General features: G+C 37.2%; 3 protein-coding genes across 3 annotated transcripts; all 3 read left to right on the top strand.

The window, feature by feature from the left end:
* The first annotated feature begins 290 nt into the window (after window positions 1–290).
* Window positions 291–1,229, top strand: LOC150052737 (olfactory receptor 5AS1-like). Its single transcript, XM_090348811.1, has one exon. The coding sequence runs from the start codon at window positions 291–293 to the stop codon at window positions 1,227–1,229; it is 939 nt and encodes a 312-aa protein (XP_090204937.1).
* Window positions 1,230–6,288: 5,059 nt separating this feature from the next.
* LOC150052736 (olfactory receptor 5J3-like) lies at window positions 6,289–7,689 on the top strand. The gene has a single exon (XM_090348810.1). The coding sequence runs from the start codon at window positions 6,289–6,291 to the stop codon at window positions 7,225–7,227; it is 939 nt and encodes a 312-aa protein (XP_090204936.1). The 3' UTR covers window positions 7,228–7,689.
* A 5,586-nt stretch (window positions 7,690–13,275) lies between these two features.
* Window positions 13,276–14,244, top strand: LOC150052735 (olfactory receptor 5J3-like). The gene has a single exon (XM_090349209.1). The coding sequence runs from the start codon at window positions 13,276–13,278 to the stop codon at window positions 14,242–14,244; it is 969 nt and encodes a 322-aa protein (XP_090205335.1).
* Window positions 14,245–14,530: the final 286 nt, after the last annotated feature.

Here is a 14,530-nt window from a genome sequence, read left to right as displayed (position 1 = left end):
TCCTATCTCATCTCCTGAGGCAATTAACTATTCAATGTTATATGAAAAGCATGTATATTGTGACATAATATGTACTAAGTAATATTTATTCTGAAACAATTTTAATTGTTTTACTTAAGTGAAAAAGCCAAACAAAATCAGATCACAAAAATTCCACATCTGTGACATATTTAACCTGGTATTTGCTTTCTCAAAGACAGAATAAAGATTATGGCCCACACGTGACTCAAGACAATTCATATCGTCTGATTCCATTTACTTTCAAAGAGGGAAAGAAGAAAGCTACAAAGATGTGGGAGAGAAACGATTCCAGGCCTACCGAGTTCATCTTCGTTGGATTCACAGATTCTTTCCCTCTCAGAATCTCCCTGTTCTTTGTATTTCTCATCGTCTATTCATTAACTGTGCTGGGAAACATGGGCTTAATAATTCTTGCTAATACAGTTTCAAGTCTACAAACACCCATGTATTACTTCCTTAGCAATTTGTCCTTCCTAGACCTCAGTTACTCCACAGCCATCGCCCCGAAAATGCTGGCCAACTTCTTGGCTTCCAGAAAGAGCATCTCTTTCTCTGGCTGCGTGGTCCAGATGCTTTTCTTTGCTTGCTTTGCGGACGCCGAGTGCCTCCTCTTGGCAGCGATGGCCTATGACCGCTACGCGGCCATCTGCAGTCCCCTGCTCTACTCCACGCGGGTGTCTCGCCGCGTCTGCCTCGGTCTCATTGTGCTGGCCTACTTCTGTGGAAGTGTCACTTCGCTGGTGCACGTCTCTCTCACCTTCCAGCTCCCCTTCTGTGGTTCCAACGTGGTCAATCACTTTTTCTGTGACATCCCTCCCCTCCTGGCTCTGGCCTGTTCAGATACCCGCATCAATGAGCTTTTGCTCTTTGCTCTGTGTGGCACAATCCAGATCAGCACGTTCGTAGTCATCTGTATCTCCTATGTCCGCATCTTTTTCACTGTTTTGAGCATCAAGTCCTCAGGAGGCAGGAGCAAAACCTTCTCCACCTGTGCATCCCATCTCACAGCAGTCACTTTATTCTATGGAACACTGTTATTCATGTACTTACGCCCCACCACCAGCTATGCACTGGATAGTGATAAGGTGGTGGCAGTATTTTATACGGTTGTCTTTCCTATGTTTAACCCCATGATCTATAGCTTCAGGAACAAGGATGTGAAGAATGCCTTTAAAAAGCTATATAAAAGAAAATGGATTTTCAAATGAAGAATTTGCTATCTGGCTGGAGTTGGTGACCCACACCTGGAATCTCAGCTACTGAGATCTGAGCATTCTGGTTTGAAGTCAGACTTGTTAGGACTGTCCTGGAGACTCCTATCTCTAGTTCACCAAACCCACACAAACACAAAGAGCCAGAAATGGAGCAGAGGTTCAATTGGTAAAGTTCTAGTCTTGGAAAAAAATACAAAAATAAACTTATGAATCACACCTAAGTCCTGAGTTCAATCCCCAAGACCAATGCAGACAACAGCTACAATTTTTTCAAAGGCATAACAAACAATAAGAAAACAAAAAAAATAGAAAAAGAAGAATTTTGTCATAGGGTTGGACGGGTGTTAAACATAGGGTACTTTGGCTACTAGCAAATGTGTGGCCATAAATCCAAACTTCTGTACTGCCAAAGAAATATGAAGCCCTTGTTTTTTTCTATCCAATCTAAAAGTTATCATCCTCATCCTCAGAACATAGAGCATAAAGCTTTACCTGAAATTACCCATTTGAAAGCAATTATTTTTGATGTTGTTTGTAGGTCACTTTGAATAGCATGAATATTTAACTATATTTATTCTTCCAGTAAATAAACATAAAATAATTTTATTTTCAGCTTCTTCAGTTTCTTTAATCCATATTTTAGGGGATTAATTCAGTTAAATTTATTTCTTAATAATTATTCCATAGGTAGTATAAATGACATTTACTTCACTTATTTCTGTTCCAGAAATTTACTGTTAGTACAGAAAAGTGCCATGAAAATTTGCATATTAACTTTGTTCCTATAACATTATTAACTTATTAGCTCTAATTTTTATATATCATGTATGAGATTTGAAATAAAACTTTGAATCACTTTGTGAATTTGCAGGTTTTTGGAGTACACAAATTTTTATGATTGCTATTTCATCAACTGCTAAGTTTCTTTTAGTAGCTTTTGGCTTATATTCTACACAGTTAAATGAAAACATACCATACTTCTTTGTATTTTGCTTAACGGTTATGGCCATGGTACATAGAGGTAGTTTGCTGGTAGAGTCTTAATTGGGTTCCATTAAATTATAAATATATAAATTATTTGAATTGAAGATTTCATATTCTTCCATTGTATATATATATCATTTATGCTGTTAAGAAATTACTGTGATAAAATTTTATATTTTATAAACAAACATCTATATTTTGTCAGGAAATTTGAAGTATTAATCTGGAAGTTGGAAAAAAAATCACATTTGTATCTCCAATTAGATTCTGACAATGTTTTATTTTTAACCAATTTTGATTCTGCTGACTGAAAATACAAAATGATGGGCATTCTAAAGCACACTTTAAGCACCCTTGCAGAAGATAAATAAAAAGCTTTACTAAGCAATACACAGTGCCCCATTTGTTTTAAAAGTGTTTGTTTAATTGTATTACATTTGTTGCCAGTCCCTTAACTCTTTTTCTCTTTTGCAAGCTGATTCTGTTAACAGAAAAAAAAAGCTACCCCAAACCCCACTGCTTCTAAGCATCTCCTTTTGCTCTTTTCCTTGTATAGATTTGAACTTAGATTCATCAATTTTCCAGAAGTCACTGGTATAAAATACAGATGGGAACTGATTGACATTCTCAGCTTTGAGGGATTAACCCATGCTTATGGGATGAGTACCTGGAATTTGGTGTACCAATACTCAACACATACCTCCCAGGCACACTCAAACCCTATCTTCGTGAGAGCAACTTCCACAGAGACACTATTCAAATATCCTTCTTGAAATTTTGAATGCCTAGCATAACATCTTATATTTGCCTAGAAATGATGTGCAGATTTTATATATTTTTAAATTTAATTTTATTGTCAAGGTGATCTTTAGAAGAGTTACAGATACATATGTAAGGTAATGAGTACATCTCTTGTTAAACATGGTTATGCTCTCCCTTGTTTTTCTCCCACTTTCCTGCCCATACACCCCAGTTGCAAAGTTCATTTTCAACATATAGTCTTGCATTGTTGTATACTTGTATATCTTATATTTTTAATGTGACAGGCATATTTCACAGAGAAAATAGAAAAGACTTGTATTCTCACAAAAGCTACTTGTATGAAGCATCTTATATAACTTCACATAGACCACACACAAATAAATCAAGGCTATTGTGTTGCAATTCAGATCCAAACATGTTTTCTGCAGACACAGAATGACAAAATACAAAGAGAATGCTCTCTTTTCTTCATTTATCAAAATAAATTGTTATGCCCTTACACTATAGAAAAAGTTGATAATTGACAGTTGCAATTATCAGACAGAGCTATAAGCCATTTTAATAAATTTATCCTTATTTTTAAGCCTTTTAGATATTATGATCAAATGACAAATATTAACTCAAATTTTCCCAAACCCATTTCTGTCTTTACATTACAAACAATAATTGTTCCATTCAGAAACACACATCTTAAAAATAATCATTTAAGTTGTATTTCCTTCATTCAAATTTATACAGTATGGACTTACCTCATTTACCTCATTGTTAACCTCATATAAAATATAGCCAACTTTCTCAAAGATTTTTTAAAAATATTTGCCCTCCTTGAGTGTCTTGCCTGTTTCTTGCCTACCTACTGACATGGCATCTGTGCAGGTAAGTGCTACAGTATGATTATAAATATACAAATCATATACACATTGACCTTTAGTACAAAACTGCCTTTCAGTTCATTGCATTCCAAACTGTCCAACATACTCAAATATAATATCGTTTATGATTCTAAGTCAGTCTCCCTTGCTTTTTAATTTGAGCAATTTATGAAGCCCTCCAGATAAGCATCCCTTTTGCCTGCTATCCACTACTTTTCTTGGAACATTCTTTTTTTTTTGCCAGTCCTAGGCTTGACTCAGGGCCTGAGCACTGTCCTTGGACTTTCTCAAGGCTAGAGCTCTACCACTTGAGCCTCAGCACCACTTCCAGCTTTTTTCTGTGTATGTGGTACAGAGGAATCGAACCTGGGTCTTTGTGCATGCTAGGCAGGCACTCTACCCCTAGGCCAAACTCCTGGCCTGGAACATTCTTTTAAAAAAGAAAGATATCCACATAATGAAATCACTTCTGTCAGTTTTCTACACAAATCTTTCTTCTTTGAATAACGTATGTTTGACAAGCTAACTAATGGTTTCTGCCGAGGGATATTTTAATCATAAACCTATCATATGCTACTTTATATGGAAAATGGTATATGTTTGGTTGGAAGTCTTTTTGTTATTTGAGTAAAGAACCCTGGATTAGGCTGGGAGTTTGGCCTAGTAGTAAACAAGTGTGTAAACAAGTGATCTCCCTCTAGAGTCATGAATTCCAAAGTTTTATTGCTTCAGTTTATTTTTCAGGCAGATTCGTATTCCTTTTGCCTCATACTTCTAACTTGGACTTCTGAGAACCTGGCATTCTAGGAGTGATTCAACACAGTCAGTTAGTTTCCTACTATATACTGTCACTGTCATTCTAAGTAGATGGTCTCAAACCACAGTCTTCCTCTTTCCACGTTCTTCTTCTTCCTCTTCCTCTTCCTCCTCCTCCTCCTCCTCCTCTTCTTCTTCTTCTTCTCCTCCTCCTCCTCTTCCTCTTCTGTCTTCTTGCCCCTTCATTCCTCCCTTCATTTCTTCCAGTTGACTCCCTGTTTGCTCCCATCTTCTTTCACGCTTTTTGAAAGTCATTATTATAATTAATTAGTAGCTTTTGTCTTTATGATTGTAACAAAATTTGAACTCCTCCTGGGCAGGCCCTTGCCCTCTTCATGACTTTGTTCCTAAGAAATATAAAATAACTTGCCACAGCATAGTAACTGATGAGTATTTCTTGAAGATATGAAAATACAAATGGATAAACCAGTTTGTTACCATAAATACTATTCTATTCATTGATTTGTTAAGTAGTATTGAATTATTTATGCGTCATTTCAGGAAATATGGTATTAAGTGGCTATGCTTCAAAAATGAAACAAAAGCTGATAGAAATATATTTTAGGTTCTCACATATCATTTAGCACTTGGGGAATGGAGTTTAAAATTAATTGCTTCAACATTGATATAAAAAGACAAAAATGTAGTGGCACAATTACATAATGATGTAAAGAAAAAATGTCAAATAAAATAGCAATCTTAATTTTTACTTAATCATTCAATATTAACCAACAAATAGAAAGGTCGATTTTTGTTCTCCTTATTTACAGCTAATTGTTTTCCTCTTTTTTTGTGTGGGTCATGGGGCTTGAACTCTTGGATTGGTACTTGTCCCTGAGCTCTTTGGCTCAAGGCTACCTCCCTAATCTTGAGCCACAATGCCACTTACCATTTTCTAGTGATTAACTGGACATAAGAGTCTCACGTTCTTTAGTGACAAGGCTGGCATGGAACTCTGATCCTCAGATCTCAGCCTCCTGAGTAGCTTGGACTACAGGTGTGAACCACATCTGTTCAGTATTCCATTAGTTTGCTAGCATATGCTGTAGAATGACTGAGCCTGGTATTCAACTGTGGATTTGACTATATATTGGAATTATGAAAAATTTTACCAGATGACAAGGTTTGGTTTTTGAAATCCAATTTGATTTTTTTTTAAGTATCTCACTGTAGATAGCCCAGGCTTGCCTGGAACTCACTGTGTAGGCCAGACTGTCATGGAACTCCTGATTCTTCTGCCTCAGCCTTCTGAGTGTTTGGATCACAAGTAAGTCACACCATGCCTGGCATAAACCCTTTCTTTTTATTATTATTTCAAATGTGCTTATCAGAAATAAAATAACCCATCTCAATAATCAATCTTTCACAAGTTTGAATCAAAATATATGGATTGAAATATGATTCTCTGGAATAAAATAACCCATGTTAAAATTTACAAATATGAATACACGGATTGTCTTCCACACATATGACCCAGTTCTAAAACGAATCCCTTTTCTTTATCTTCACTACAGGGGAACCCTAAGTGTCTCCAGGAAACAATGAATATTTAAATCGGGAGATCATTTATTTTTTTTCTCTGAGTGGCATCATCTTAATCTGGAACTAAACCCGAATGCATGGCAGGTGGTAACGGCACAGGTGTGAAGGAATTCCTCCTGATAGGGTTGACGGAGAATCCGGACCTACAGATTCCACTCTTTGTGCTCTTCACTCTGATGTATCTCATCACCCTGGCTGGTAACTGGGGGATGATGATCTTGATTTGGTTCAACGCCCAGCTTCGTACCCCAATGTACTTCTTCCTCGGTAACCTCTCCTTTTGCGACATCTGCTACTCCACTGTATTTGCTCCTAAGATGCTGGTCCATTTCCTATCGAAACACAAGTCCAGCACTTTTGTGGGCTGTGTCCTTCAGAGTTTCTTGTTTGCAGTGTACGTGACCACCGAAGGCGTTCTCCTGTCCATGATGGCTTATGACCGCTACGTGGCCATAGCAAACCCTTTGCTCTATACCGCCATTATGACCCAAAGCGTCTGTACTCAGATGGTCCTTGCGTCTTACTTGGGTGGGCTGGTTAATGCCCTGACGCACACGATAGGATTGCTCAGGCTAGATTTCTGCGGTCCTAACGTTGTGAACCATTACTTCTGCGACTTCCCTCCTCTTTTGAGACTATCCTGCTCGGATGCGCATACCAATGAGATGCTGCTTTTGATCTTCTCTGGGGTCATCGCTGCGTCCACGTTCCTTATCATCATGGTCTCTTACACTCGCATCCTCATTGCCATCCACAGAATTCGCTCTGCCGAGGGGAGGAAGAAAGCCATTTCTACCTGTGCCTCTCACCTGACTGCTGTAACCCTATTCTACGGGTCTGTGACCTTCAGTTACATCCAGCCAAGCTCTCAGTATTCCCTGGAACAGGAGAAGGTGTCTGCTGTGTTTTATACACTGGTGATTCCCATGCTAAACCCATTGATTTACAGCCTGAGGAATAAGGATGTAAAAGATGCAGCCAAGAGATCAATTCCGTGGATGAGAAGACCTACTTGATTGAATCTTATCTGGGGTTTCAGTCATCTGACATTAATCTCCACATATATTTTCTTTAAAATATGATATTAAGAACAACATCACAAAGTTATCAAGATACACTTGGGATGTTTAGGACAAGAGTTTTTCCTTCTTCCTGAAGCTTGAAAAGAAGCACTCATTATTTTGGTAGCTCTGTGTTTTTATTCCTTCAAAAGCTGGAAAAATATATTTCTTTTTTTTCCCCAGTAAGTCTTTATGCTTCAGTCTAAATGAGCTCATTGTAACTTAAAAAGAAAAAGCTGATAATGATTCAGATCAAAGCAATATTCTAAAACTAGGCATTTATCAAATCAACTGTTGTCTCTGTGAAAAATTAACATATTTTCATCTAGATGCTGCCATCAATATATTTTATACAACGTCGTTCTTCCAGTGAAAAAAAACATGGAGCGTGTTTCTCAATGGTACCCTAAAATGGCTCATTACTTGTTACACCTTTCAATAAACATGCTTCTATTGAGTACCTTTGTTGTGATAATCCCATTGTGCAATGTAAAACTGAAGAAATTTAATGTAAAAGCCAAGTTGTCAGACAAGAACAAAAAATAAACTAAGGAATATTGTAAATGAGAAATGTGATTCAAAGAAAAGAAAATACACAAGTTTTGCAAGAGCATAAAAATCTTAAAAGAAGTACACAATAAAAATGTGAGTTACACAGAACCCAGTTATGCATGATAGCATATATGTAACTCAATTCATTGACATGTAAACAGATTGCCTAAAGAATGTTATACTTAGAGGAGGACTCTAAGGGCATAACTCCTCCCAACAACTATTGTGCTATTTATTAAAACAAATACCATTGAGTGGAAATGTGTTGATGGCTTGGAAAGGGTGAGGACACAGGAATAAAAGAAGGAAAAAGGAAAAAAAATTAATCATTACATGAAATGTCCATTACGTCAAAAATGAACTATGCAATGAGTGTAGAGACAGGATGGAGAAAATGAGGGATAATGAAAGGAAGGGATAGCATTAGTCAAGAAGCCTCATACTCAAACCTGACTTATGGAATTGCAAGCCACTCACACAACTACATTATCATTATCATCATCATCAATATAACATGTTATACATATACTCCCATCAATAATTGGATGATGTTTTAAAGACTCTTTCAATGACCCCTAACTTTAGCTCTGAAGAAAATACAATTGACATGACTCAGGAAATTTTTTACAATGTCACTCTTACCTACATATAAGAATGTGACAGGATGAATGATTAAGGAAAAGGCTACTAAAAATCTAAAGAAAAAAACAAGTGATGCAGGTGAATAAAGGAGAAAGATGGACATATTTAAGAGAGCAGTTTTTGTTTATGTTCTTCAGAATGAATGTTTATAATGATTGGAAAGTTTTAAAACTTGTCCCTACTACAATGAAAGTGAAAATGAAGTGAAGGATAACAAAGTAGCACTGGTTCTAAAGGGGGAACATTCTAGGGAGAGGGTATATTCAAGACAAAAAAATCTCAAGAGATTGGAGATGTTTAGAACTATTAAAGACAAAATAAATAGCTTAAAAATCAGAGAGGAAGAAAATTTAATGAAAATGTCCAGATGATAGTGGAATGTAATAAGTTTGTGTGGAGATTTTTGGATCTGAGAGAGAGGTACTAGGGCCAGTTTAAAATTAGAAAAAAAATCACGATTTAATAGTAAAAGGATTAGAGAACATATCCATAATAAGCCATAGGACTAAGACATCAAGTAGTAGAAGACTTACCTAGCATTCAAGAGGCTCTGTATTGAAATTACAGCAGTATCAAAAAGAAAAGGAAAAAAATGAACACTAGAAGATCAAGAATATGAGAAAGAAACCCAAAAAGATTACTCCGAGGGCATTCAGCCTGTTTCCAACATATTCAATTCAAGGTCTCTCATAGACCAGTGAAGCATAAACCTAGGGTATTTAATCAAGATCTTTTCAAAATGATGGTGATTTAAAAAAAAAAAAAGAGTTGAAAATGACCCCAAGGCCAGGCGCAGTGGCTACACCTGCAATCCTAGCTACTCAGGAAACTGAGATCTGATGATCAAGGTTGCAAGCCAGACCAGGCACAAAAGGACCTGAGACTCTTATCTCCAATTAACATCTAGAAAATGGGAAGTGGGACTTGGCTGAAGGGTAGGGTGGTAGCCTTTAGTTGAAGAACTCAAGCCCCATGACCCACAAAACAAAACAAAGCAAAACAACAACAAAAAATTGACCCCAAGATATTTTCAACAGAGGAACACAAAATAATCACAGAATTTGGAGTTTATACACTCTTCCTCGTTTTCAAGCACACATGAAGTAATTTTTTAAAAAAAGATGATTATTAGGGAGTGACAAAAGCCTTAGTAAATAAGCAAAGGTACTGTGTATTGCTGATTCTATAACTATCAATGAGAAATTTCAGTTTGCTAACCCCTAGGCTTGATAAGAACAAATAGAAAGCAAAGATCAACTATGTTTAGATATTCAGAGCCTGTTTTCTTAAACTGAAATATAGAAAATATTCAAATTGCAATAGCTTCAGAAGCATAAGATATTTAGGAATCAATAAAATGAACAAAGTGAAGTCTTCCCTGTAAGAACTTAAAACCATGAATCATTGAAGGGAAGAATTGTCCTTAGCTTAATATTCCCTAAGAGAAGAGGAAATATTGGTCTCATAGATATCAATTGCTTATTCCTCACAAATAGGCTGGGAATGAGCTGTAGCAGAAAATAAAAAAACCAGAATATACTATATACAAAGTTCTAGGACTTATAAAACAATAGGCCATTAATTTCTGTAATAAATCAATTCTATAGTAATACTAAATATGTGTATCTATAATCTCCTCATTAATTTTTTTAGTTAGGGATATTAAGTTACATTGGGATTTAAAGTTACATTAAAGAAATTAGATTTTAGTCGAAGGAAAATGACTAATTCTTAGCTTTCTTATCCAAATGACCAGGCAGAAACAGAGTGAAACATCCTATTAAATTTTAACAGGATAGAGTAAAGCAAAGGACACAAATATTAGTAGATTGAGGTGTTAGATGAGAGGGAAAGGTGCCAGGAGTTGGGTGGACCTTACAGGAAGCAATAGTTTGTAGCTTATTATTATTCATGCCATTTAGGTTGCCAAGAAAAAAAGAAAAAAATTACTCAGGGCCTCTTACACTCACTTGTCTTTTTCTCTCAAGGCTGGTACTCTACAATTAAAATGACATCTATACTTTTGAGGTTTTGCTGGTTAATTGGAGATGTGTCTCTTGGGTTTGATGGCCTGGGCTGGCTTTGATCTATGATCCTCAGTTCTCAAACCCTTGAATAGATAAGATTGCGCTCATGAACCACCCACAGCAGTTGGAATCCTTTTTTTCTTGTAAAAGTGATATACAGACGGGTTATAGTAATTATATTAAGTAATGAGTATGTTTCTTTTTGAACAATGTTACCCCCTCCCTGTTTTCTCCTGCATTTACATCTTGTTCCATTGCATTAACCACGTATGATTTATTTTTTTGAGACTGACGTCTAAAAAATGTGCTCTGAGAAGCATGCCAAAATCATTTCTGCTAATGCTGTCACATCATAATTCTCTTTCCCACCAGACTTTCTCCACGTTTTCCTCTCTCCATTATAAAATTCAAGAAAACAAAATGTCTTAGGGGAGTCATTATATGTTTGAGAGTTTTCTAAATCTCTGAAGAAATCCAGAAAGAGTTACTAATGCACATATTATACCTTTGTAATCAATTAATTCCGTTGGGGATAGATTCCCACTTGGACGAATGCAAATATATAACTGAGCCTCTCCTCAAAGCTTTGGCATGATTTTAATCATTTTGCCCCCAGTTTCTTACCAAGGATTCTGTGCCCCTGATTCTACCCTATGAAAAGATAAATTTGAATTCCCTTCCTGCTACCTGGTACTACTATTACTCACCCAAGTAATGCATCATTTTAAAAGTAAGATATCTTTAACTGAATAATAGTGTTCTGTTTCTAATTTTGTTTGGGGTAAACAAAGAAAAAAGTCAACTTTGGGCATGGCCACAAGTTTCTTAAATAAGATGAGATTTAAATATTTTTTCTTCTATAATATGTTAAATTCACTTCTTTGAATCTTACATAGTCATATTAAAAAAATCAGTTACTTGTTTAATGGAGGGCAAAATAGATACCTTATTAACAAACACTTCAAGTTCAAGGGGAAGGGCAAATGATGATTTTGTCCTCTAGTCTCATCCCTTATCCTGCATGTCCATGTCCATCCCTTTTTCTGTTAATACCATCTTGGTTGTACAAATTCTGCTTATTAATAATATGTGCTTTGACTCAATGGATTAGTCTTCCTAAACTCGGACTCACAATTCAAGTTAATCTAAGTCAGAAACACAGTACCATTCAATTATCGGTAGAGATGACCCAAATATAATACAGTTGTTTTATTTTTTGTCTTTGTTTGCAATGTAAATTTTTCTGATTTTTACCCATTTTATAGGTAACAGGGTCTTAAAGTGACAGAATAATGATGCTACCAATATAAATGTAATTCCTTATTTTATTATTTAGAAGTAAAGTTGCCAGTATCTAAGGCTTAAAATATTTATGTGTATTTGCACTTGTCAGGATCAAGAGGTAATCTAAAGCCTTCTGGCCCCCATAGAAAATTCCTTCCTGCAGGAGTTGTCCTGAGAGGAAAGGGCTGATCAGTATCATGCTTTCGACTAGATAGAACTTGTTTGTTCTACTATATCATTGTAGAAAATCAGTGCCTGAAGTCCAGCCCTTGTTTGTAATTCTGTTATTTAGCCTCCAAAATAAATAGGGCATTATCACAACAACAAAAGTAATAAACAGTCAGTACTAGAATCCAAAGTCATGAAATTAAAATACCTTGCTTTAGAATCACATAAAACTAAATGTGAAAGAAGAGAGAATAAGGGTTAAGGAATATGAAAAGAAGCAGGTTACAGATTCTGCTTTCAAATCTGTCATTGTTAAACAATAGTTTGCAGTATGATTTAGAATAAGTAAATCAAATTTTCAAGTGATTCACAAAGCAATACTACAACAATACAATCCAGGCTAAAAAAATCTCATCCGAAAATATGCAACTGACATTTTAAGTTCATATACAAACATATATATATACACATATACACACATATAAGAAAATAATATTACATTTTCATGTATAATTTATACTAATCAGAAGATAGGTATGAAATTATTATGTATTATTACATTGCACAAGCAAGATGAGATTAAACATGGACTTAAATGAACCTTAGAAGTACTGATATCTTGGTGGGTTTACTCTGTTTTATGGGTTTGCTTTTTCTCAGGGAAATGAAAGCAGTTCTGTTTGTTGAATTGTAGTAAGTATTGCTATTGGACATCAAAGAACAGCTCTAAGTTACTTTTCTCCTGTCTTATCTTTAAGTACAAGCAGGTTTCAGGTCAATCAATGTGTCAGTTTATTCAATGCCTCTTGATCAATGTCACCGATCCCATCATTCTCCACTTGTCTATCCCATCCCCATCTGTGTCTCCTCAAGTTACCCAAATATACATCACAATCATATTTCAAATTCCAGCATACACAATCCTTGTGCCATTATCGTTGGATACTTCTGAAGCCAAAATCATCCGCTATATTGAAGCCTGACTTCAGAAGTTTGGCATGCTAGGTCTCAGTCCTTTGTCACATCTATTATTTTTATTAATGTGGACTCAGTAGTAGTAACCTTGCCTAGCACAAACGAGTCTGGAAACAAAACTCTCGGTCTGAGAAAAAAAATACAGCAGAAACTAATTATAAAGGAAGTTTATCATAACATACCTTCAGGTTCTTGTTCCTATTAAGTATAGCCAAGACAAGCCTCCTGTAGCTAAGACTCTCATATTCATACTTCCCCATAATGGATTTTTTTTTTGTAAATAGAAGTGAGTGAACCATGTTGCACAGACAGAAGACATTCTAGTTAAAGTTTCCCAAGTGGTCCCCTTAAAACGATGTTTTCAGGTACCAGGAAACACCATCCAAAACCTGGGGGCAATTGGACCATGGTGACTGAGTTTATCCTTCTGGGACTGACGGACCGGGAGGATCTGAAGGCGGTCCTCTTCGTGTTGTTCCTGCTGATCTACATCACCTCCTTGGCTGGCAATCTGGGACTGCTGCTTCTGATCCACGTCACCCCCAAACTCCACACGCCCATGTATTACTTCCTCAGCTGCCTGGCCTGGGTAGACGCCTGCTATTCGTCCGTGTTCGCCCCGAACATGCTCCTGAACTTCTTGGCTGAGCAGGGAACCATTTCCTTCTCGGCCTGCCTGGTGCAGTATTTCTTCTTCGTCACCCTGCTGACCACGGAGGGCTTTCTGCTGGCAGCCATGGCTTATGACCGCTACGTGGCCATCGCCAGCCCTTTGCTCTACACCGTGGCCATGACCAAAGTGGCCTGTGTCAGGCTGGTGTTGGGATCCTGCCTGGGAGGTTTGATCAATTCACTGACACACACCCTAGGCCTGGTGAACCTGTCCTTCTGTGGGCCCAAGGTCATCAGACACTTTTTCTGTGACCTCCCCCCTCTGTTACAGTTGTCGTGTTCGGACACATCCATGAACGAATTGCTGCTTTTGGTCTTCTCAGGCATTATCGCCCTGGTCACTTTCCTGACGGTCATGGTCTCCTATGCGTTCATTGTGGCTGCCATCCTGCGCATCCGCTCGTCTGCAGGCAGACACACAGCCTTCTCCACCTGCGCCTCTCACCTGACCGCTGTGACTCTGTTCTACGGCTCCATCAGCTTCAGTTACATCCAGCCAAGCTCCCAGTACTCCCTGGAGCAAGAGAAGGTGGTGTCTGTGTTTTATACGCTGGTCATCCCCATGTTGAATCCATTGATTTACAGCTTGAGGAACAAGGAAGTGAAGGAAGCTGTGAGAAGGGCTGTGGCCATGCAACCTTGCCTTTGTTGAGGACACCACTGTGCATGTCCCAAGAGAGCACCAGATGAAATTAAACCCCAGGGCTCTGCGGGACATTATGATTCTTAGGTTAAATTATGTGGCATGTAAATTAGAAGCTGTAATTTTATTCCATTGGAACCCTGGGGGTTTATAGTGATAAAAAAACCATAGCTACAATAATCATACATCATAGCACAGCTGGCAGACAAAATGCATTACCTAGCCTAAAATGCGGACAGATGTATAGTTAACTTAGGCATTTGATTGATTTACTTCAGTTTCTCAAGGAATGTCT

Source organism: Megascapheus bottae, chromosome 16 (assembly GCF_031878675.1).
Source record: "Megascapheus bottae isolate mThoBot1 chromosome 16, mThoBot2.hap1, whole genome shotgun sequence".
NCBI classification, from domain to species: Eukaryota; Metazoa; Chordata; class Mammalia; order Rodentia; family Geomyidae; genus Megascapheus; species Megascapheus bottae.
Note: the sequence above shows the minus strand (reverse complement) of the source record. Positions and strands in the feature narration are given on the sequence as shown.

Bases quoted from the DNA above. Each gene is read 5' to 3' on its own strand.
- LOC150052737 (XM_090348811.1), top strand. From the start codon at position 291: ATGTGGGAGAGAAACGATTCCAGGCCTACCGAGTTCATCTTCGTTGGA.
- LOC150052735 (XM_090349209.1), top strand. From the start codon at position 13,276: ATGTTTTCAGGTACCAGGAAACACCATCCAAAACCTGGGGGCAATTGG.
- LOC150052736 (XM_090348810.1), top strand. From the start codon at position 6,289: ATGGCAGGTGGTAACGGCACAGGTGTGAAGGAATTCCTCCTGATAGGG.